At 41.7% G+C, this 25139-nt stretch overlaps 1 protein-coding gene across 1 annotated transcript in view; it reads right to left on the bottom strand.

The window, feature by feature from the left end:
• The window catches only part of LOC106929700 (transcription factor SOX-6-like), a 148249-nt gene that overhangs the window by 5481 nt on the left and 117629 nt on the right, over positions 1 to 25139 (bottom strand). Inside the window, exons 10-15 of the mRNA XM_015006799.2 lie at positions 20115 to 20264; positions 18399 to 18582; positions 16620 to 16816; positions 5095 to 5203; positions 4151 to 4321; positions 1447 to 1660 (exon numbers count right to left, since the gene is read on the bottom strand). Coding sequence (XP_014862285.2) covers positions 1447 to 1660; positions 4151 to 4321; positions 5095 to 5203; positions 16620 to 16816; positions 18399 to 18582; positions 20115 to 20264 — 1025 coding nt within the window. The remainder of the gene's footprint in view (positions 1 to 1446; positions 1661 to 4150; positions 4322 to 5094; positions 5204 to 16619; positions 16817 to 18398; positions 18583 to 20114; positions 20265 to 25139) is intronic.

Below are 25139 nucleotides of genomic sequence, written 5' to 3'. Positions count from 1 at the left end.
TATTCTCTTAAAAATATAATGTTCTTAAGCAAATGCTTGAAGGATTTTGCAGATGGAGCCGCATTGGGCTCCAGACCTTCCATGAGGGTTCCAAGTGCAGCACACATGAGAGAATAAAGCCTCAAATAAAGTAATCAGATGTCATCGAAACATTTAGTAAAATAGCACAAATACTGCTCTGAGGAAAGAGAAAACATTTTATATGTTGATAGTTCATTTTTGCCTTCTTGTATTACAATTAAAAAAAAACTTCAAATGACAACATTTTGTACTTTAGTACATAAAAAACAATCAAAACAATAAAATGCAAAATAACCAAAGTGCTTATCATAAAGAATTTTGCCTAAAATAAATGCTCAAAGTTAGAATACTAATGTTTTAAAAATAAAATCCTTTTTTTAAATAAAAATGTGGGTTGAAGTCTTCACAGACTGTATGGAGTACAGAGTAACATGATGCTGCCCCTCCCCTGCTTGTTTCTGCACACTCCTGATTTTTCACTTTCCTGTCATGACAGACAAAATAGTCTATTAGAGGGGAAATGTAACGATGTGAAAACTAATGGAAAATCACACATCACTCTCATTAGAACGTTAACAGCAGTTAGCATGCTAGCAACAACGTTTAATACAAAGGAGCAGAAAGCAGGCAGCATGACAAACAAAAAAAGAAAAGTTAAGCATTTTGAAAGTAAATTTCAGTTGAAACATAATAGTTTATATCTCATCTTGATGTCTTCATTTAATATAAAACACAGATTAGTTGGTCCACTGGCTGAAGCTAGAGGCCATCAAACAATACTTCTGCCATCTTAAAGTAATTCTAATCAAAAATGTCGTAGGTTGTGTGAATGCTATTAATAACCTTTGTCACGTTTGAATTGAAATACTTCTAATCTCTTTTAGGAAGAGCTAGCTAAAGGCTAGCCTTTAGCTTCAGCTTCCTGGACTGAACAACTAGCCTATGCTACTAAACGAAGGCCATGAGAGTTAGCTACTGAATGGAATTTCTAAAAGAAACTCTCACTCCAAAGTCTCCAAACTATCATTTAAAAAGTTAAAACATTTGATGACATTTAAAATATTAAGATTATTCAATAATAATTATTATTTTAGAAGCAGAACAAGTCAATTCAGGTCAAATGAAATGATGTTACAACATTTGTAATTTTAGCTAAAATTGCACTGGGACAATCTCAGACCACACTTTTTATTTACAATAAATGTGTGCAGCATTTTGTTACTCTAAGATCTTAATAGATCAGCATTTTGAGCTGCTTTTAGTGTGACAGGTGCTTTATAAATAAAATCAATTGATTCAACAGATCCCTAACATGTGATTTTCTTGTCATTTTTTGCAATTACGAGTACAAGAGAGGAATGACGTGTCATCCGAAACGTTAGAACAGGCTCGGAAAGCACAAAGTGAAGCCCCAGCCACACTCACCCCACAAAGAACTGCCTCATCTCCTGACGCCGCGAGCGCATCAGCTGCTTGTACTCCCCGATGCGCAGCTTCTTGCCGTCGATGATGCAGGTCCTCTTGGGCCGCGGCTTGTACTTGTAGTTGGGATATTTCTCCAGGTGGATCTTGCTGAGGCGGGCCTGCTCCTCGTAGTACGGCTGCTTCTCCTGGTTGGTCATGGCTTTCCAGCGCGAACCTGAAACGCAGCGTTGGAATTTTTGTCTTTTCTTTCATACAACAATAACTTGAAATGTACAATTTATGTAGAAATTAACTTTATATAAGAGTGAAAGAATAACATATTTAAAAACATATACATTTGTAATCTATACTTTGGCTTTCCTACTGTATTTTTAATTTTTTTTTTTACTTGAATGTCAATCTATGGCAAGAACAAAACAAAGCTTGAACATTTTTGACTTTTGAAACATCAATTTTTCCACACATTTTTCTAAAAGTTGAACATTTGTTAGAAAGAAGCATAGAAATGTTGAGATTAATGTCAGAAATTTCTAGAAAAAAACCTGGAAATTTCTGAGTTTGAAGAGGAAAACATGCGAGAAAAAAACTTAGAAGTTTTGAGATTAATGTCAGAAAAAACTTGAAAAACTTTTTTCCCCACAAGTTCTCCACTTTTGAAGATCATAAATTTCCTTGTTTTTCTAAAAAACGTATGAGATTACTCTCAAAATTACTGAGTTTTTTGAGAGTACTCCTCAAAAAACTCTCAAAAAGGCAGAAACGTACTCCTCTTTTATTCCCTACCTAGAACAGTCCTATTACGCCGCCGTATTAACCTGACAGCCACCATCAGGTATTAGAGGCTGTTTAAAGCCAGGAGTGGATTCCTGTCTGCTCCCTCTCAGCCCAGGAAGAATGTCACATTGTGTACTTCTACTGTTTCCTGGTAAAGAGGACCTTCCGAACAAGTGGACGAGGTCTTTACGGCGGAAAGGCAGCACATCTGTGAAGTACTTTGATTATACACACTCAGCCTCGCTTGTCTGTTTATCGAGGTTCATCACAAACTTTCCTTGTACTTTTGTGACACAGGAAACACAGGGGAGTTTGTTTCGAGCCTGCCACCCACCTTCTCCCCCAAAAAGTCCAGCTGTGTTTTTGTGTTGGAAGGACATGGACTGTATACGTACGGTCGTATACACGTACACAATTTCTTTTTTTCTCTCTCTCTCTCGGAGTCTCGTTACACAAGCACAATAACGGCCGACAGGACTTATTCCCAGTTTTCTTCACTGAAATAATGATGCCTGTTAATCAAAACCAAGTCAACACCATAGAACCTCTGAAGGAAAAAAAAAAAAGCGGCCCGTTCACTCAGGAGCAGCATTTAGGTTCTGCTGGCTCCGACTCTGCATTGGACATCGGAGGTCTGAGGAATGCTTCGAGAAACAGCCGTTATGCTCAGCGCGGCGTGAATGGATATCTGTGTGGAGGAGGTCAGAATCCACAAGGATTTCAACTGAATGCATCCATCACACAAGTCAAGGTGGCACAGTGGAGCTCTGTGTGTGCCGCGTTCCTGGCCTGAAAAACACATTAGTGCCTCTCATAATCTGCAGCTTGTTGGTAAGGAACCCTGTGAACTGTGAAATACAGAGGGAGGGTAAGCTAATGAGAGCGCCAAATAAAAAAATAAAAAAAATGTTACTTTATCTTGGGATGGGAGGGAGGATATCTTGGGTTGAGTTAGCATAAAAGTTGTTCCTGCAAATTAAACCGTTTTTTGTTGTTGTGTTTTTTATCCAGTTTTGCAAAGCTTTGACCTGCCAGAATGTAGCAGCTTTAGACAGTCTTTAAAGCAAACAAATCAATGACAGATCTCACATGTGTTTAGCATTCTACATTAGCAATTAGCATAATTAGTACAGCTAGCATTACAAAAATAGTGCTTAGACAGCCCAGACAATGTATATTGATAATGTGCGTTAGCTGAGTAGAACACCGACAATTATGTCATCCGTCGTTTACGTCCATTACTGCTGAAAAAATACAATGTCGCAATTGCGGTGTTTCCATCAAATAAGAAACAATTAATATCACAATTCAATTAGTTTGTTCACGCAATAAGTCATTAAAAAACCCGGCGCGCCACAACTTTCTGTCGTTTTATTCTTCCTCATCGTAGTGTCAAAACTTTTCATCAACAAACAATAGTCTGTTGATGAAAAAATTCTATCCATCCATTTTCTGTACACCCTTGTCCCTAGTGGGGTCAGGAGGTATATCCAGAAAACGTTTCGGGCAAAAGGCGGGGTCACCGTGGACAGGTCGCCAGTCTGTTGCAAGGCAACACAGAGACAGACAGGACAAACCGAAACTGACATGTTCCCATTAAATAAATTTATTTTCAAAATTGTCAAATTGAGCAAATACATGCTAATTGCTAATGCTAGTGATGTATCTGTTTATGGCAGGAAATAACTACTAAACTAATAAACCATTTTCATTTTGTTTGACATTAAGGTCTAATTGGTAGACCATTGCCTTTTCTGATCTCCACCGTTCTGTTGGAGGGCCTTTCCTTAACCCTTTGGTTAAGGAACGGCGTTTGAAACGTTGATACTGGTTTTAGCTGTTGCTGTGAAGGAGTTCATACTTTAGTTCGCCAGCAAACTTGAGTGAAATAAACATTCTTTGACCAAAGTGGACTAGTCAAGATTCTCACCCAGGATCTTGCTAATGTTGGAGTTGTGCATGTCGGGGAAGGTCTGCAGGATCTTCCTCCTCTCGTCTTTAGCCCAAACCATGAAGGCGTTCATGGGCCTCTTGATGTGGGGCTCGCTGCTGTTCCTGCCTCGTGCCTCTCTGAACACCCGTGCCTCTGTGATATTATTCCCTAAGAGATGACAAACAAAGACATTCGCTTTATATTTGTCAGATTCATTTCCCATCTTTCCATCAGAAAAAACAAAGTCTGACAAATAATTTAACCCTGTTGGGTTGAGGAGCACAACAAAAGTCTAGAGAGGTCTTTCTGGGATGCCCTCCACTTCTTGACATGAACGCTGCACGCTGTAGTCAGTTTGCTCCTGACTGATACTATCTGAGTCCCCAGGCTCCCGTGTTTATCCTCTGCCTCTAAACTAAATCATGATGAGTACTCCTCAGCTTCTCATCTTGTGTAAACACTGGTGCTTTATGAGAAACAGGTGGGTTGAGGTCAGAGTGATCCAAGGCAATATCCAGGGAGAATATTTTATGCTGAGCGGAATGCTTACTACAAGCCGTATGGAACATTAGGTACTCAGATGTCATTCCTCATCATTTCTAGGCATCATGAAGGCAGCACAAAGCCGGACTGCCTTAAGCTCAGTCCGGCTTTGGTTTTGCACACTGGAGACACTTTAACAGCTAATGTCATCTAAATGTTTCAAAGACATCAGACACCGGCGTACTTCAGTGAGGTCCTGGAGCCAACTAAACTACTGGAGCAGGCCACCTATATCTATACCAACACTTGTTGATCTACGTTTGATATGTCTGTCAATGATTTTGAGTTGCCTGGATTATTACAAATCTCATCAGAAAAAAAAAAAAAGCATGTAACATGCAGCAAAAAAGGAAAAGTTTGGCTAAAAAGTGGAGTGGATGTCCAACAGAGGCACCCACCATCCAGATCCTCTGGTCTCGTCAGGTCGATGACTCGATGGACCATCTTCCCTGCGTCCTCCCCAAGCTTCCCCAGATGCTGGCTGAGAGTCTCATAGTGAAGCCGCTCCTGCAACAAAGAAAAACCTGTATAAACTTCAGTGCTTCCCCCAGTGTATTGTGAGCCTGGCGGGCTGCCAGGCTTTACTTGCCACCCCACCAGGTTAAGCCTTGTTTGTTTACTTTAAATAGGTTTTTTTTATAGACACATCACACGAGCAAGATTCTGACCTCCAGCGTTCTGTTGGAGGGCAAAAAGCTGCTCACAGACGATGACTATCATTGGTTTTAGCTTAAATGTACTCATAATATGTAAGGAACGCTATGCTTTGCTATTAAGTGTCAACTAATTGTCAACACAGCTAGATAACAAGGTTCAATAGTATCACATGTCACAGGTCAGGAAAAAAATGTAACTGAATAAAAATAGAGAGGGAGAGAGAAGTAGCTTAGTTATGGTAGCTTGACTTTGACAACCTTAACTTGTTGATGTGCTGCAGAATTCGGTGTGTTTCGGTTCAGTTAAAGGTGATCCACACATCAACTCTCTAACAGATCATCAGTAGAGCAGGTGTTTGAATTAGCTAACTAACCACCGCTGTGTTCAGACTATCACTTGTTAATAATCGCAAAATAAACATCAAGCCTGAACATATAACACTGCAATGGACTGAATGTTCTGTTCTTTGTGAGGAAAATATATATTTTTTTTTTCGTGCTAAATCCTGATAAATTAGTGAGGCTGTTGTCAGTCAGTTTCCGTGGCAATGGGTTTGTGTGTAGCGTAGTGAGAAAAAAAGAATAGCAGTGGTTTTGAATTGCTCATCAATGATTTTCCTGCACTGTACTAAATTAATAATACCTACATCTCCAGGTTTCATTTCGTTAACGTTGCATTCAAATCATTTTGATCTATATGGCTCATATCGTTTTCGCCTGGAATCTGTAATGTGACAAATAAATGTATATTTTGAGACGAGATGGATTAAGAGATAGCTTTTTTCTGTATGTACTTGAGCCTTTAAGTATCTGATCTGCTCAGCTCCACACACATCCTTCAGAGGAGAGAGATCCCCCAGTGCAGATGACGACAGAGGAGCCACCTGCTCTCAGAGCTTGTGCGACTGCATTGCTTACTAAGCTGCAGTTGACTGAACGTTCTTCTAGGGTTTACTTGTAGAATGTAAAGATGTGATGATACATCCAGATAATGCCAAGCAATTGATGCATGGGGTTGGGAGGATATATATTTTGTAAAACTAACATTTCGTGAAAACACAGAATTTGAAGAAAATATGATCAAATGCAGTCAAGGTTAATGAAAAATGGAATAAAATTAGGTTTGCCCCAATAGCTTGGAAGTAAATCCCAACTACCCAGTACCCAACCACAAAATACTTACAAAATGTATTTTGCATTTCAGAAAGGTCAATATATCTTATACATATTTTCTTTGTAGGTATAAATTTATATAGAAAATGCATCTGTGGATGGAGCAGCGGAGTATATAAAGGTTTTACCCATGAAAACTTATCAAGTCGAATTACCAAGTCGATCTGCTTGGTCACACACTGCTGTGGGATGGCATCACATTCTTTGACTAGCCTTTATCACGCCTTTGGCTGCATTCAGACCAGCCATGTTTAGTCCTTTTAGTTTGGGGATGTGTGAATGGGCAATCAAACTCTGATGCAGACCGCAAAAGCGAACCCTGGTCCGCCTACAGATTTACGTCTCCGTTTGGTTGAAGTGAACTCTGGTGCGGTTCAAATGTATATGTAAACGCTTGGCGGACCGGCGACCGTTCCAAAAGCAGCAAGCGGACTATAGCGCAGGGCATTCAATACAACCTAAACAAACGTGTAAGACGAGAACGAGAGGGAGAAACGGCTTGTGATCTTTTGCCAAAGACAAAAGACAAATCCTGAAAAGGCTCAAATCTGACGGCACTCCATTTTTGTTCACATCCTGTGAAGAAGGGAGTTGCGTTAAGTGTCTCTTTCAAAGGTTTTTGGTTTGTTTTGTTCAGCTGTTCAAGCTGCAGCGCCACCACAGGGGCTGAACAGGTTTTTCAAAGCGTTTGGTTCATTTGACAGAGTGCAGGGTGGAAGTGAACTTCACCAGCTGAAAATGAAACTAATGTTACAACTTTAGTCAACAATTTGAATAGAGTCTACCAAACTATCAGGTTTGAAAATACTCAAGAGTCATGCATGATACGGTGGCAAATCACACTGAGATATGTCTATGGAAAAAAGTGAGCAACAGTATAGGATATATTGTCAAGAAGGATTGCTATAGGAAAAGAAAAACATCGAGCAAATGCAAATTTCTTTTGTGTTCAGTATTGAGAATATTGCTCAGAAGATCTCGTGGCAAAAGATCTTGTTAGCACCTTCCAGCTCTGCACCTTGTCTACAGCCAAGTGTAGACTGTAGACAAAATAGCTGATATTCAAAAATCATCAAACATCGACCTAAATCATGGTCTAGTTGATGCATTAGCTTGAGGCTGGACTAATTCTTTCTGTTCTTCATCTTCCCATTATTACACGCTTGCTCTAATTTGGCAAATCTTCCTGCCACTCCACCTTCATAGATAATCTCTGAGCGGCTCGTCTTCGGTTGCCTCTTGTCTAAAATTATCCCAAAGTGCGTCCGAACACATCAAACTCCTTGACACAGCTACCACACATCCTACATTCTTCCCTTCTTTTCCCTTTCTTCTTCTTTCTTCTTTTTCCCCCCCTCGCCTCTCTCCTCCCTCCCTCCTAACTCCCGTTCTTTTTCTGGTGACAGAGGCATTTTGTTTGACGCAAAGAATGGTTGCCGGGTGAAGTCATGCCGCGGTAGCTGCTGGCAGAGTTGGTGGAACTTAGGGCCCACCGAATGTGTGTGTGCGTGTGTGTGCGCGTGTGTGTGTGTGTTTATAGATGAGGAGTTGGTGCAGGCCAATGTCAGCACTACAGCAGGGCTGTAATCAGGCCTACCACAGAACATGTGCCTGGGCAGTGCCACGCTCACCGCAGGAAGCAACCTCCTAACAAAGGACTAAAGAAAAGAGAAAAAGAGAGGGAGGGAGCGACGGAGTGAGATAAAGTAAGAAATGGAAAACCAGCTTAAAGAAGAATAATAGCCACTCAAGTCCACCGAGAACCTCCCGTTCAGGCTCATGCATTGCCAAAGGACGGCTTGTGGAAGGCCGCATCAGATGATGCCTCTTTCTGAAGATGTGGCGAGAGAAATCTTGGCAATCTGTCCATAAAGGCTGGATGTCAGATGTTCTATAGTTCGCAATGTTTAAACAGGTTAAACAGTTTGGAAAGATGACTCTGCGGCAAACGGGAGGAAACCAACGGAAAAGTCGAGAAAAAAGAAGTTGGGGTTTTGCTAAATGGACCAAGACATCATCAGCAGAGTTTGGGAAGATCCAACGGGCAGATTAACGACAGGCCCCCGGGTCGACGATTCTCAACATATTCCCTTTGCGGTCGCTCTCCTTTTTCGGTCTTCTTTAAAGTCCCTTTGTGGCAAATGCAATAAGGAGCTGTCTTTCCTTTGTTTAGCTGAGATTGAAATAGGTTTGGCCGTCGCGTTTGCTGGTTTCTGACTGGATTGTTGCCTTTTTTTGGAGTACGGTAATAGATGTCTCTCATTATAGTGCGTGTATACACAGAAACGAAAGAGGAAAGCGGTTGAAAAGAAGTGCAAGACTCGCTTTGAAAATGTTAATCTGTTAAAAAAAAAAAAAAAGACAAATACCAGCAGCTGATGCGGCCATCTCAACTCTTCACTGAGTAGCTGTGCAGTTCTAAATTTAAGAGTGGATCGACTCTTTTTGTTCTGCTCGGTTTCTTCTCTTTTTGTCGTTTCGCATCCCGCCACCGTTGCCAAGGCAATGCTCCAAACTTTGCAGTGTGTTTTTTTTCCCTTCTTCTTCTTTTAATTCATACTGTATTGAGCTCATTACCACAGTTACAACTTGCTTTCTGCCAGCGCAGCCTCCCTCCAGCTGACCCACAATCGTTTACTGTCTCCTCCAGGACCAATCAAGTTTTGGCAGCCTCCTAAGGCCCCCCTTTCTTTTCTTTCTCCGTTTTCCTTCTTCAGATTTTCTTCAGCTGATAGAGTTGTCAGTCAATCCTACTCCGTCTTTTTCACCCCCCTTTCTTCTCTGTTTTTTTCCCCCAAAACTTCTCCAATTCAAGGCCCTTTGTTCCCACCTACCCGCCCCTCGAGGCCAATTTTCCTAATAAGAAAACACTCAAAAGGCTATTTGAAGGTTCCACTTTCAGTTTTGTTGAATATATTGCTTCAGCATATATCATTCAGACATCATTTGAAGAAAAATTATGGTTGTTACCCTTTTTAATCAGAACTCCTGGTTTCATTGGGCACGCTTCCTAAAAAAAGAAGAACCAAGTCACTTGTTCTCCTCGGTCTAGACCTTTCCTGCTTAACGGTGCAAGTGTGCTGACCAATGCCAACATTGGACAGACAAAAGACTTTCTGTGGAATGGGCCATATTAAATTAAAGAGCCCAAAATTTATGCTTCCTGTAAACTGCAAAATTTGTACATATATTGTGACTGGTCCTTGAAAAGCCGACGTAAAGGGAATTTGAAAGTAACTTTAATGGTCATAAATGAAACATTGGAGGTGGAACAACATCTACGCTCTGTTGGCAGTGAAATTTCTCTTAATATGGCAAACAGTTATAGTAAAAAAAAAAAAAGAACACCCTCTTTTAACCGTATGATTTTTATGTATCTTGACACCCCTGGTCTTTACCAGGTCATAAAATCAAATTTCAATTAAAAAAACAAACCTAAATGGAAAAATCTACCCAGTGCAGACGCAGGAGAAAATGTAGGAACATTATTTAAACGAGTGATAATCAAGTGAACTCATTTAATGAATAATGAGAAGGAGTTTTGGCAGTTTTTCTAATCTGGGGCATTAAGTTATGTGGAAGAATCAGCAAAAATCTCATAGAAGCAATTATCTGCAGCCCCAAACCTGAAAGGGTTAAAATGCCATTTAGAAACAATTCAAAGTCCACCATTCAATCGTGAAAAAGATCACTCACAGGAGGAAAATATTTCAGACAGCTGTCAATCTTCCCTGAAGCTAATACTACAATACATTTACCCCTTGGTTAGAAATGCTCAGAAAAACTGCAAACAACCTAGGTCCACAGGGGTGTCATACTCCAGTCCTCGAGGGCCGGTGTCCTGCAGTTTTTAGATGTACCACAGCTACAAAACACTGGAATGAAATGGCTTAATTACCTCCTCCTTGTGTAGGTAAGTTCACCAGAGTCCTGCTAATGACCTAATTATTCTATTCAGGTGTGGTGCAGCAGAGGCACATCTAAAAGTTGCAGGACACCGGCCCTCGAGGACTGGAGTTTGACACCTGTGACCTAGGAGATGAATTTTAGACTCTTCAGGCAAGATAAATGTCAAAGTACAGTAGATTCACAAGTGTGGTTTGTTAAAAAGAGTTGCGAGGAGAAAAAAAAAAATTTAAGCAAGATCTGAGAATGAATGCAGTAAAATGTAGAATATATATGTATATAAAAAAATCAATCAGTGTTGACAGGTGTTTGGAAAAACACCAAACAAAGAATTTTAGCTCAAAGACGTCAAACCATCTGTAGTGAAACACAGTAGTGGATGGATGATGATGTGGGTTTTTGATGCTTTTGGACCGGTGGACCTAACTTTGATTAATTAAACCATGAACTGCTCTACACACCAAAGTACCTCAACAAGGATGTCCAGCTCCACTCCTCAAGAGTCGGCGTCCTACTAGATTTGTACGTCTCTGCTCCAACTCATCTCATCAGTCATACAGAGGCCCCGATAATCGATTCAGGTGAGACCTGTTGCCATGGTAACAACTTTCCAGACCACTCAGGTCTTCTGGTTTTAGCTTACTCTGCATTCCCAGAACCAGAACCAGGAGCATATCAGCATTCAGCTTCTATGCTCCACTAATCTGGAACAAACTTCCAGAAAACAGCAAAATTGCCGAAACACTGACTTCCTTTAAGTTAAGGCTGAAAACCCGCCAGTTTAGAGTCGCCTTTGATAATAAGAACTGGAACATTTATCAAAATATTTGACGTATATTTGCTTGAAGGTTTTTCGTGATGGCATTTGACAAAACGTAATGTTTATGGCTTCTTTCATAATTAGCTACTGCATTATGTCTTTACTTTGAACTGCCTTGTTGCTAAAAGCAATGAAGCAAAATTCAAATGAACCATATTTATGAGATTATCAGTCTATCTGTGAGTGAGAAAACAGACGTATTTATGTCCTTTCTTAACTGATGTATAAATTTAAACCACTTTTGCTTTTGGATCCAGTCTGCTGGTGTTCAGCCAGATACATATCATACCAAGAACACCAATTCATTATGCAGGACCGACTTTGCTCTGATTCACCCAAAAGCCTCTTTGTTTTTACGTTGTAACGTGACAAACGACCGCGTCCAGTTTGTCATCACGTAATAAGCGAGCAGTTTAAACGCTCCAGTCTTTCAGATGCTTAACAGGGCTTATTGAGTGCTTTGTGACTGTTGAGATAAAAATGAGCGTGCACGATCTTTTTCTTTCTTTTTTGCACATGCTTGTGCGCACCCACACAGTCAAACACAGCGACTATTTCTGTGAGCTCTGGCAGCCGCAGGCCAGCTGGAAGCAACGTAAGCGTAAGGTGATACTCAACAATGCCACTAACTGGCCGGGCCTGTAGTCTGCACACCAGCTATAATGACATTAACATGGCCAAGGCCAGCGCAGAGCCAGGACACACACACACACACACACACACACACACACACACACACACACAGATAGAAGGCTCGGATCACTTTTTACGTCTCAGAGAAATGCCTATGGGACTAAAATACACACACAACGAAACAAACACAAACGCCGTCCGGCGACTCGGTTTGAGCCGAGTCAGCTGGAGCAACAAATAGCTCAACGTTCAACGCCGAAGGTATCGGTTTCAGCGTTTGCCCCTTTTCCTCAATAAAACCCAAATCCACTGTCAGTGTGGCCTCATAAAACAAAAGGACTGAGCCTTAAAATATTCAAGGGGAGTCGGAAACTTATTCGGCGAACAGAAAACAAAGGGCGGTCCAAGGTAAAGAGAGAGTGGCGCTCTTCTCTCTTCTTGCCTCCCGAAGGTGGAAGCATTGAGTCACACTCTTGAGTCTCTCCGGCAAGTTCCATCCATGAATTGTTTAAGACAGAGCGAAGTCTTTGGTGAGTTTGGGGGGAAAAAGGAGAAGAAGAAAAACATTGACACCAACAGATTTGTTTGTCCAGGTTTTTTTTTGGATGCATTTACGTTTGAGAAGAGAAATGGCCCGAGTGCCTGTTGTTAGGTGGCGAACAACAACATGACAACAAGCGCCGGCGGAAACAATCACTAAAACTTTCCCAGTGAGCTTTTTATTTGTAGGCGGGCGGCTGTAAACTAAATAACTGCATTGCTTGGGTTTTTGTTTCCTATAAAGTTGGAAAATGTCGAGTTTCAACGACTTGCAGCGGTCCTCGCCCACCTTAACGTGTGACTGTTTCTGACTTTAACTGTAAGCAAAAAAAAAAAAGAAGAAAGAAATCGCTTTGATGCACAAACTCATCTCCTTGGTACTTTCAGCTGGACCTGCAGCAGACAAGTCACATTAAACTTTCATAAGGAATTTATCTGCAGCTGTTATATAATTTATGCTTATGAGTTTTTCAGTGTTTACTGGTATAATGACTCATAAAGAAAAACCCACTCGGGAGTGAAAGTTGTGTACGGCGCTGGATTTTCTTCTTCTTCGCCAGATTTCGGATGTTTTTCTTCCTAAAGATGCAAGCCAAACAAGTCCAGAAGATTCAAAAACACCCCATCCTTAGAGCGCACCAATCATGACCTACTTGGGGGTTGAGGAGGGTTCAAAGTCTCCACCCCTAAAATATTTATGACTTCCTCTCCTCCCCTTTTATCTGCTTGGTTTTGAGCAACATGGGATCAATTGCACAGGAGAGTCAGCGTAATCGTGTTCTCCCCCCTTGTTTTTTTTTTCCCCCAGAATGTCTGATCCTAAGAATCCATGATTGGCTGATCAGACTGATTGAAGATGTTTTGGAATGTGAATTTCTCCTGTGGATATGAGATCTCAGTGCAAAGACTCTAGCTTGGTCACCCCGATGGACAGAGACTGAAGAGAGAAATGTCTGGTGACCGAATTGGATGATTGTTGTCATTTTGCTCTTGACTATTTGCCGGCCTGTAAGAAACTCAACAACTGTATGTTTCCTGATCAGCAAACGTATCATACGTAAGCATGAGCAGGTCCTGCAAATAACAACACTTTGAAATATGAACATATCTCATGTAACCGTTTACATCTGTCACTGCCACGATTTTAACTGACTTAACGTGTGAACAAGCATAAAAACACAAGATTTCTTAGTCAATGGAAACATCACAATTGCGAACTTGTGTTCTTTCAACATTGGCAGGAAACCAACTTGTTCACATTTGAAATGGAAACGCAGAGAGAGCCTCTGTGCCAATTGATAAACACTAAATTGACTCAAAACTGGGAGGCCAAATTCGTTAGCTGGTCAAAGCTTTGTAAAACCTGGAGATCGGTATATTCCTACAAAATTCTGATTTGAACATCTCTAGAGGAGGAGAAGTTGTCTCTGAAACAAACCCTGTAATTGGGCTAAAACGCCCCAACCAGGCCGAACACACACAGACAGACACACACATGAACATAGGCTAATGTTAACATGATCTATCAAAAACCGAGGAAAAAAAAGCCCCACTCACATAGTCAGGGCAAGCTCACAAACATACACACACTAACACGCCAAAACCATCACTTGTCATTGGCCCAGCTGCTCTCTCTTCAAAGCTCTTGGCTTCTGGGTGGCCGGAGAGACGAGAGGAGAAAAAGAGAAGCTCTTAAGAGCAGCAGCAGCCCGAGCCAAATGACACCAAATATCATCCATGAATATTCCTCTGTCTGAGGAGAAACCCCGGACACTCAGCCAAGGTAATACAAAAGAAAAATGCACCACAGGAATGAAGGGGCTTCAGAACCACGGAGGTGTGCGTCGCCGTTTCTCCAAGAAAGTGTATGTTTTAGGGCAACAGAGACAGAAACCAATGCTTCAGGGGGAGAAATGGAGAATCCTTTCAGCAGGTCGAAGCTGGTACATTAGTATTATGTGTAACGTCTTTTAAACTGGCCAAAAATCCTTGCTAACACTTGGTAACATATGGCTCTCTGTACACTGGTTTGTGCTAGGAAAGGCTGGATACAACTTGATTTTTGGGCGACTGTTCCAGAGGCGTTTGGCGTTTTACCTTCAGCCGTACACTGGATTAAAAAGACTGGGTTCATCAGGTTCCTTCATTACTTGATGGTACAGTATAGAGAGCAGAAGATAGCTGTAGCATAGATACGTCTAAAATGTGCTAACAACTGGACTTCATATCCAGGACTAGATCCCAGTTACGTAGAGGACAATGTCATGTTCAATGACTGCAAACATCGCATTGTTGTTGATACCAAATGGATTGGCCAAAACATTTCAGAAAACTGTGGATTTAGTGGGATTTTCCATAAGATGCTCACAGGTCTACAGAACATTTTCTGAAACAAGAAACTGTCCAGTCAGCAGTGGTTTTGTGAGCAAAAATTACTTAATTTCAAAGATCAGACTGATTACAGAAGGGCAACAGCGGCTCAAATTTAGTAGCTACTCATTACCACCATGCTATGTAGAATACCATCAATGAATGAGAGACATATCATACCTTGAACCTTGGGTATTACTCTGCTAAGAACAGGAAGCTCAGGCTACAATTCACACAGGCTCAGCAAAACTGAACAACAGCAAATTGGGAAAACGTTGCCATGTCTCAACATCTAATTTCAGTTGTGACTTTTATAGGTCAAAGCCATAATTTTATGTTACTAAGGGAAGGCATCCTGCCTTGAATAAATGGTTCGGGCTGGTGGTGTTAGCATCATCCAGTGGGAGATAGCTTTTTCTTACACTTTTGGACAATTGGCAACAACTAAAGGCGACTGAGAGTGACTAAGGCTTAGCGACAGAGCAGTCATATTGTAATGGGAAGTTTATTGGGTCGATTCCAGTATTCTCCTGCCACCTGTCCACACGCCCCTTGGCAAGCCACTTAACCCCAAGTTGCCTAATGACCTGATTTTTGGTTTATATGTGTGTGCGAGTTTGTGAGTGTAAATGGGTGGAAGTTGGTTTAGTGTAAAGCACTTTTACTAGTCAGTGTGAATGGAAAAGCGCTATTGCTGACCATGTCCACCCCTGTATGACCCTACTATACCCATAATCTGATGGCTCACAACACTCACATTATCTCAAACTGGTTTCTTGAACATGACAATGACTTCTTTCCAAGAGAGTATCTTTGGGATGAGGTGAAATGGGAGATTTCACCTCATCTTTGGGATGAGGTGAAATCAATTGATTTGAGTCAATTTAACATCAAATACATGATGCCATTATGTCAATGTGAGCCTATGTCTCAGAGGAATGTTTCCAACATCTTGTTGAATCAATGTCATGAGGAACTAACTTCTAAGAACTGGGAAGGTGTACCCAATGAAGTCCATGTGGGGAGGTAGGGCCGAATGATTATAATACATTTTATGTCAAACTAGCTTTGTGGTAAAGAGAGAGGTATGGATGTTATGAAGTCAACTGCACGATGTAAGAAAGGTTTCAGTCAATGTAGAAACGTTTAAAGGGGCAGTATTATATGTTTTTCAGTCACATAGTATCATTTTATAGCACAATTAAGTAACTATATTAATTTCAGTTGTTATAAAAATGCTGTAAGTATCTAAAATGACTTAAAAGACATTTTACTTTGTAATTTAACGCCTTAAAATTGGGCTTCCGTCTCTTTAAAAACTTTCTGAAATTTCAGGAAGTCATCACAACATGGCTCCTCTGTTAACCCTTTAACATTTTTACCAGCATTGAACTTTAATGAGCTCAGCAGATGCACAGTTCCACCAGGTGATTGCTAATTTCTACCAGCTAGTCTGAAGGAGCTGAGTGGGAGAGCTGCTCTGTATTTCAGAAGCTCAGAAGTTTGGAAATTGGAGCTCAGAGAAGGAGCTGCGCCTTGAAGGCGGGGCTAGGTTCACCCAGACGTTTTGTACAGCTGAATGGTTGCCACGGGAGATTAGAGTATTTCTCAATCATGCATGAAAGAGTCAAAGCAACACTCCAGGTGTGTTTTTGATGAGGGAATAAAATAACCTGATGTAAAACAAAAAAATTTAGATTTTACACAATACTGCTCCTTTAAGGTTTGGTATTATTGAAGAGATTACACCTTACTGACTCCTGTAAAAGTCATTGGTGAAAAGAGTGGGCATGTCCTAACTTGTACACACACACATCTCTCTAACCTTGTTGCTGTTGTTGAGGTTCATGCTGCTGAGTGCGGACAGCTTGGCCTCCAGACTCTGGTGGCCCGGCTGCTGCTGCTGATGGTGGAGCTGCTCCCTCTGGATCTGCTCCCTCATGCTCCGCGCCTCCTGGATGGCTTTCATAACCGCGTCTTGGTCCCCAAACAACGCTGTGGAGTTAAGGCTGGACAAGATGTCTGCACACGGACACAGCAGAAGAAGGAGAACGGCTGAAAGCATGAACAGTGACACACTTGATTTACATACAAGAATGTTAGATAAAATTGCATCTTAAGAGTCTAAATCACTGCATTTAGTCTACAAAAGAAAAGTAGAAAAGTGGAATTGGGATGTTAGATAACTGGTAGAAAAAGTCCTTCCTGTTTTGTCACAGAGCCTGGTTTGACCTTCACTGCAGAAACACAATTTCACCAAGTATTTTTGGTCTAGTTTCTAGTGCAAATATCTCTCTACAGCTGAAATAAGACAAAACTAGCTTATTAAGAACTTTTCAGCACCGTATGAGATTGTTTGAAGTGAGTAATTCCTTAATATTGATGAAAACGTTCTAGTTCCACTGGCAGATATTTTCCACTTATAAGATGGGGAAATGTGTTGCTTAAAGAGAAATAATCTGCTTGTGGAGTTACCAGATTATTACTTATTCAATAATATTAAGAAATTGTATATCTTGCTGAAAAGTTGCCTGTAAGTTATTTTTGACTTCTTTGAAATGTACAAAGATGTTTGCTCTTGAAACTAGACCAAAAATACATTTTTTTAATTTTTTTTTAGTGTTGATTTCAGAATTGTTTCTGTGGCAAACCTCTTTTTTTTGTGATAAATTAGTTTAGGTAAAGTAGAGGATATTTTAACATTTTAAATACACAAGATCAGATTTTTGGGCTCACATCACGGTCCGCACGTGTTGTTTTCCGGTTTTCGGAAATGAGGAGAACCTCCCTCCCTCCCGCTTTGCTTGTTTGTGCGCCACACTCCTCACTTTTGAAGCCCCACACGCGCACTTGAGGAATTAAAAGAAGTAAAAAATAAATAAAAAAAGGATGTAAAGTTTCCGCTGCCCTCCTTGTTTAATTAGCAGACGAGTAAAGGAGGCACTGTACGCTTGGGTGGCCGCTAAAAACGGGTGAAAAATAACTTTTGCAGAGAACACAAGCGTCTCGTCCTCAAAGCCACAATAGAGAAGCCGGTGAAATTGTTTTCTGAGGTGGAGGGTGGGGGGTGAGAGGTGGGGAGCGGGGGGAGTGGTATAATGAGAGGCTTTAGATTGGCCTTAATAACAGATAGCAGAGGTAGGGGCATAAAAGGTCTAACGCGGGCAGACAATAATGCGAGGAAGCTCTTAAAAACCAAATAACGTGTGCTGGGTTTCACTGCTTCCGCTGCCAGGTTTTCATTGGGGCTAAATACAGGGCTTTGGACTCCTGTAAAACACAAACACTCACTCAGATTCTACACACACACACAGAGGTCTCCTGGTGGGGTTGAGGTGTCTGCAGTCGTTCGGGCGCACGCGGCGCAGCACAGTGTGTCTGTGGGTGGCAGGGAGGAGCGAAGCGTCTGGCTGCGTGATGTTTTTGTTTTTCCATTTAAAGGGATTTTTTTTTTTTTTTTACACGGAAGCAAGGACTTGTTTGTTAGAGGCAGGGTGGATGTACGGCATAGACGTGAGGAAGCGTGTTTACACACGACGTGACTTTGGGCCGAGAGCAGCAGATTCAACGGGGTTTGGTCCAGCAGGATGTTTCTGCCACCTACCCAGGGAGGCATTTCGGCCCATGCTGGGGATGGGGATGGGGCTCGGGATGCGACCCTTGCCCAGGCCACCTGGGCTGGTCTTGTTTCCGGGCAGCAGGCTCTGCGTGGGTGACGTCGGAGAGCGATACGGCTCGGCCGTCTTCGGTCTGGCGGAGAGGTTCAGTGGCTGTGTGGATCCTTCTTCCTGTCCAGAAAAGAGAGGAGATGTTCGGGGTGTAAACATGCGTTCTGCTCAAGAGACCCGCTGGGGCTTGATATACAACTCACACGACAAGATGAGATTTTAGAAATGCTCCACAGAAAACTAAAGGCATAAAAGCCAGATATTGTTGTATTTTCTGCCTCGTTTGCACTTTCTGACTAGGGATCGCACCGATCCACTTTTTTCACTTCCGATACCGATATCTGACATTTAAAATTGACCAAAATAACTAAAATAAAGTCAAAATACTACAAAATTCAAGTAAAAATAATACAATAAAGTCAAAACATTATGACTTTATTTTGGTAATATTACAAAATCACTGACATATTATTACAACTTTATTCTCATATTACTCTGACTTCACTCTTGTACAACTTTGTTCTTGTAATACTGACTTTTTTAATGTTATAATATGACTTTATTTTCATATTTTTACAACTTTATTCTCGTAATTTTATAACTTTATTTTCATAATTTTTGTGTTGTGAATTTAGGTTTCTTCTTAGCATGACTGTAATACTCCATTCTAAGGTAGCTCTTTTCCTCTGAATAAACTAAATCTTGAAACTAACTTTAGTATTTACTCAAGTTATCCATGATAGAAAGATATGTTGGATGATCTGAGACATTTAAATACAAAACAAGCAAAAAAACAACAACAAACAAAAAAAGAATTAATCTGTACAGAACTATCTCAATACAGAACAAATCACTTCTTGTAACTACACATTAGCAAAAAACAAAAACACATAAGCCCACCATTGGTGTCTGAGTCTTTGCAGCTGACGACGTGTCGAGGAGAGGAGTTTAGGATGAGCCTTGTCGTGGAAAAACAGTGAGGGGGTTTAATGTGGATGGGGGTTTAATGTGGATGGGGGTGGTACATGCACAGTAAAGGTTAGCAGAGGGTGGGGCTCTGCTCCACTGTTTGAGTGCGGCCAGCTCTGACGCTGGCCTATTGTGACGCCGGCTGCAGCTGTGCCCCACAAACACACATGGTTTCCATTACCGCCTGGTTGTTGAGTAAAGATGAGGCGCACGCTCTCTCCAGTGAAGAGGTCTGGGCTTCTGCCAAACAGCAGCCAGCGCCAGTGTCCTGTATGTGTGTGTGCGTGTGTGTGTGTCTGCGTGTGTGTGTATGTGTCAGAGCGCAACTTTTAAATAAGCTCCCACTAATTGAGGGTGAAGAGCACTGGGCCGTGCACAGATCATCGTTTCAACATCTTCCAAATTTCCAGCCTCTCACTTTTTTTTTTTTTTTTTTTTTTACTTTGCGCTAATCGTCAAGTCTTAAGTGTTTTCCCATAGCGCACATTCTGAACTCACTCTTTCCTTTTGTGTTATTATGTTGCCTGTTGCGCACATTAAGGCGCCGATTTTAACTCTGCGTTTATTAATTACAGGGGAACAAGTATGAACGGCTGGCTCGGTAGGCCCGTCTTCTAATGATCGTACGCGACTCCGGCTCGCACGCCTCCCCCGATCGTTAACGCAATTGGATTTTCACGCACCTTAATCTGAGTGACGGGGCTGGACGCTCGCTTCTCACTCTTGAGGTTGGAGGGTGAAAGCGGACCGGAGGAGTTGGGAGCCTGCGGGAGGGGCGCCATCTTGGCTCCCGGCGAGATCTGCATGCTTGCCAGCTGTGCGGCGTACAGCTGCTGCAAAAAGAGGAAAAACCAGAAAAACCAACAGCTTATTAACATTGTTCGCCAGCAGCTCGTCAGTGGCTTTCCTCTTCCATCCTTTCTTCTACTTCCATATACACACACACACACCCTTGGTCCTATTTTTTGTAGCATATCTTTGGTCCTCTCTGGAGGTTTTTTTTTTTTTTGCACCACAGTAGATCCACTTATGCATGCTTACCGACACAATGCCATGCAAAAGCATTTACGCATTCCAAATTTTTTCATTTCTTGTAACCACCAGCTTCATTCCATCTTATTGGGGTTTTTATATGATTTATGCAACACAAAGTTTTGTATACTTGTAGCCTGGCTGTTTGCCTTCATACACAATTCCGCTTGATTCTCATTGCCCTCCAGTGCTCTGTCTGGGATTTCTCCCATTGACTTGGATTTTTCCGGTGAAATTTCAACGGGTCCAATCAACAAATAAAAGGAGAAGTTGCGAACAATGATTTTCTGAGCTGTTTTAGAATTATAGTCTGCCTGTAGTTTTAATGTCGGCCAGGCTTCCAAAATATTGAATTAACATCAACAGCCATCTGGTTCAGCTCAGCAGTTTGGAGTGGAGGATGGTTGTTTACAGTGTAGGTAATTTCCAGTAAGCTTCATATCGTCCAACGGGTTTATTACATACGTTACATACGTCACAATCAAACATTAGCAATTGGCTAATGGTAAAAACGTAAGACTCCATGCCTCTGTTGAAGGCATCCATTAGCTAGAGCTAACAACCATTAGCGGGCTCATTAGCTAATTAACTCATTAAGTCTAGCTAACTGTTAGCTCTATTTAGAACAGTTTCTCAGTAGCCAAGGGTCCAAACCCTCTGTACAAAGTGAAGTGTATAACAAGGGGCTGGTTTGTGCAGGCTAGCATGCTTGTAAAGTGAAATAGTTCCATCTTTCCAATCAGCAGAATATATAGATTCATTTCTTCACTTTATGTATTTAGATAAGAGCAGTCACAGTTAGTTTTTGCCAAACCCCAGTTACATCTTTTGCAAATTTTCCCACAAAAAACAGAAAAGTGAACAATAAAAAAGTAAAAGCCTTGGAACACGTTAGCCTTTGGTTTGGACAATCTAAAAGAAAAAGGAGAAGAAAAGAAGAAGGAGAAGAAGAAGAAGAAGAAAGAAAAATAGAGCTGACTTTCCATCCAAAGTACTTAGCAAAAATCAAAGAGCCAAATACTCGGCCCACCGTCCAGGGTCTTCTAAATCAAAGCTTGCTGGCCAGACAAACCGCTGCCCGAAACCACTGTCAACTCCTGTCTGAACGCATTGGAGTGTGAGTGCCGGAGTATCAAAGAGCCTCTCCTCAGGAAAACCACCCAGACGTGGCTGGCCTTCACTAGATTCCCCTCACTTCTTTCTTTTTCTGCTCTCCTCTCCCCTCTGCGTTACTCTCACCTCATCTATACTCTCCCCTCCTTTCCCTCTAAATATCGGTCTTAAATCCACCAAGTTCCCTTTTGATGCCCCCCTCTGCCTCTCTCCACTTGTCTACTGACTCTCGGTTTTCGCCAAGAAATCATTTTTCATATTGTCTTCCCCAGATCTCCATCGTCGTTTAGCTTTTGTTTTTTTTTACTGTCTGGCCCTCTATAACCTCGACTGGTCCCCGGTGTTGTGAGATCTGATTTCCCTGCAGTCAAAACTGCGTGGCCTCACAGGAACCGAGATCTGAGAGCAAAAAAACCCCCAAAAAAACCTTCGAACAAAGAGGAGGAGCGAGGGATGGAGGAGCGAGGGATGGAGGGTCTCGCGCGGCAGACACATAGGACCACCGTCACTTCCCCCCCCCCCAAAGCACCGAGCTCAGCGGTCGGGACAGGAGAAGCTGGCTGGCTGCCTTTCCACTTTTCTCTGAGCGATATTAAACACAAACAGAGAGGGCCTCACTGCTGAAACAAAGCCCTGATGTCACGCAGCTTATTTTTCTTGGAAGCTACCAGAAGCACGCGGGCCAGCGCCTCGGCGATACGAGATCCCCCTTTCCAATGGTTGGCATTGAGGCCTCGCGCGTCAATCAAGCCGACCGCAGAGTTACTTACGCCGGTGCCTGATACCCTTACAGCCATAAAGGGAGTGGAGGGGCTCGGAGCAGACACCTGAATCTTTTGGGGGTAGAACACACATTTGGGAATCCCCCCAACACAAACCCCTTTGTCTACACAAACGCACGCCTTCTGCGTACTTTCTGCACCCTACGCTATTGTGCTTGCAGCAGCGGTTCTGTCAACAACAAAAGGACAGACGTCTTGAAAGAACAAGGCTCACGATAAAAGCTTTTCTTGCTTTTTTTTTCCTTCCAAGACGTTCAGCAATTGATTGTTGAGTTGCTAATGTGCAGCGTAAACAACCCAAACTGAAGCTCTTGCTGCACAATCAACCCCCAAGGGAATACAATGAAGCCATTTCCCAAATTACAAATTGACGAAGAGGGTCTTAAACTGCGCTCCGTCTGTCCAAACTACCTGACTAGCCTTTGGAACAAAGTGCTTATTTCACTAAAATGTCTCATTGTTGACCCTCCTCCATTATCTGTTCATGTTTAGCTTACTTTAGTGCAAGTACAAAGAGAAAAAGGTGAAGTCTGACAGAAACCGTTTTCTCTTTCTTGTCAGAACAGAGCGGAGGATCCCGGTAGCTGGCCTCTTCAAGCTGCTCTGGAGGACACAAAACAAATGAGGTTTTATCTTTTTTAGGTTTATAAGAAAGAAACTGACTGACTGTCAACTCACTCAGAAAAGAGTGGATAGATTTTAAGCTGTGAACAAATGATACAGCTGGATTGACAGCCAGACCCGGCGGTGCGGGGTCTGGCTGGGAGTCACTGGTGGCATTGGCCAGAATCTTAGAATTGATCATGTCCACTCTAAGGACGAGAACAGAAGAGATTCACTCTAAGAGAAGCTACTGAATTTATTTGGGTTTTGGTTTTTGTTTTTTACCTTGGAGCGGTCAATATTCTATTAGTCCTATCTCGGTTTGAGTTGGGGCTCCCAAACTTGCCGTATCTGTGTTTCCGTCCTCCGCACTTTCCTCAGCAGGTACAGCTGTGTAACCCGTTGTTAAAATGCACGTTTTTCCGAGCCACTTTTAAACACAAAGATATTTGTGCTGGTTTTACACCTGTGGGTCAGTGGCCATGCAGACACGCTGCAAACAGTCCTCCAAACAAGCTGAGTGAGTTGAGGAATGCTGCTGAAGTTAGATAATGTTAGCTGAGTGACGATTAGTGAATATAACATGCCAGGCTTGTTAACAATAGGCTACTGCTTTTGTTTTATATATGTTCAGAGGTGGGTAGCACTGGTTACTGTTACTTGAGTAATATTATGAACCATTGCTATTCTTAATTGAGTAGATTGATTTTCCATTTAAAGAAGTAGACTCAAGAGATTGGAAATGATAGGTTCCTGAAATGTATGAGTTAATATTAATGCTAATTTTCTCAACATTTTTCTTCAACATTATTGTTTTTTATCTATTAATAACCTTGGTTATTTTATTTTAAACACTATATAAATGTTTGTTTATATATCTATATTAAATTAAAAGCCCCTGTAGTGTGCCCTTGCCCCCCCAAAGTGAGCAGACCCAGCTAAAGTCCTCTGGTTCTGCTAACAACTCCGCCACAACGTAAAACGTCATCAGCGAAGGACGAAGCCGTTCAGACCAGACCAGTGTGTGATCCTAAAGCAGGAAGGACCTCGTGGGACAAATGGTCTTTCTCACCTTTTCTACCCTGGCCCCAGACACCGGACGAGAAAATGACCGAGCACAGACACAGAGGGAGATGTCATATGATTTCAACAAGTATGTCTGCTAAGCAACTGTATTTCCCTCACATTAGCCGCACACAAAGGGGGCCTTTCTTCAGCAGAAATCCACTGTTTGTGAAGGGGTCTGCTTTGAGGCTTCAGAAACAATTGGCCAGAACAAGTTCCCACGGCGGCAGCAGCACAAGATTCACGCGTTCAAAACTGTTGCTTCAGGTCGCGCCCGGTCAAGCTCTGCATGCGCAGCTTTTGTCGCATATCTCAAAAAAACAGATGTTGAAATTTAATTTTTTTTTAGTCGATAAAGTAAAAAACAAAAAAAAAAAAAAAAAGGAGAGAAAATTTTTATACACAAAACTAGAGCTTTTAAACTCTTCTTGTCATAGTAAAGAAATGAGCAATGTAACCGATTCACGATTAATGCCTTGAAATAGCATTGGACAATAAGTCAGTTTCCGGACTATAAGTCACACTTTTTTCATAGGCAGTTCCGGCATGAATAAAGTAATGGGTTGATGTACTGACAAAACTTTTTGGACTTTGACCTAATATTATTCTGCTTTCTATCTAAATTTCATTTAATAACTGTCTAATCTCTTCAGTGATTTCACACATTCAGCTGAATTTACTAATGAACATTAAACAAGCATCTAGAACGGCTTCCAGACACCAGGCTCGGTCTCGCTCCACCACCCGGCCACTCGAAGGTAGGAATTGTTTACCAGGAACTTTTGGAGCGAGTTTTATTAATCAATATTAAAATAAATGTCACATCGTTTATGTACAGATGCATAAATAAATACTACCACAGTTCAACATTTTCAGATATTGTTTTTTTTTTTCCAGAAACTTGGCGCTGCTGCCGGCATGTTTAATGTTTCATTGGGACACGACTGTCAGGCTGTGCTTAAATTTATGAAGGTCGCACATTGGACTCCCCTTTAAAGTGGTTATAGGGCAGCTTAACAGAGTAAATAGCTTGAGCTGATCACAAGTTTGTGGCTATAACATTAAAAATAGTAAAAGCTGCCTTCATAAACTATTTATTAGCAATTCTGACAG

This window comes from Poecilia mexicana, unplaced genomic scaffold (assembly GCF_051168715.1).
Source record: "Poecilia mexicana isolate PSO_F unplaced genomic scaffold, ASM5116871v1 scaffold_6, whole genome shotgun sequence".
NCBI lineage: Eukaryota > Metazoa > Chordata > Actinopteri > Cyprinodontiformes > Poeciliidae > Poecilia > Poecilia mexicana.
The sequence above is the reverse complement of the archived record's forward strand: the minus strand, read 5'-3'. Positions and strand labels throughout refer to the sequence as shown.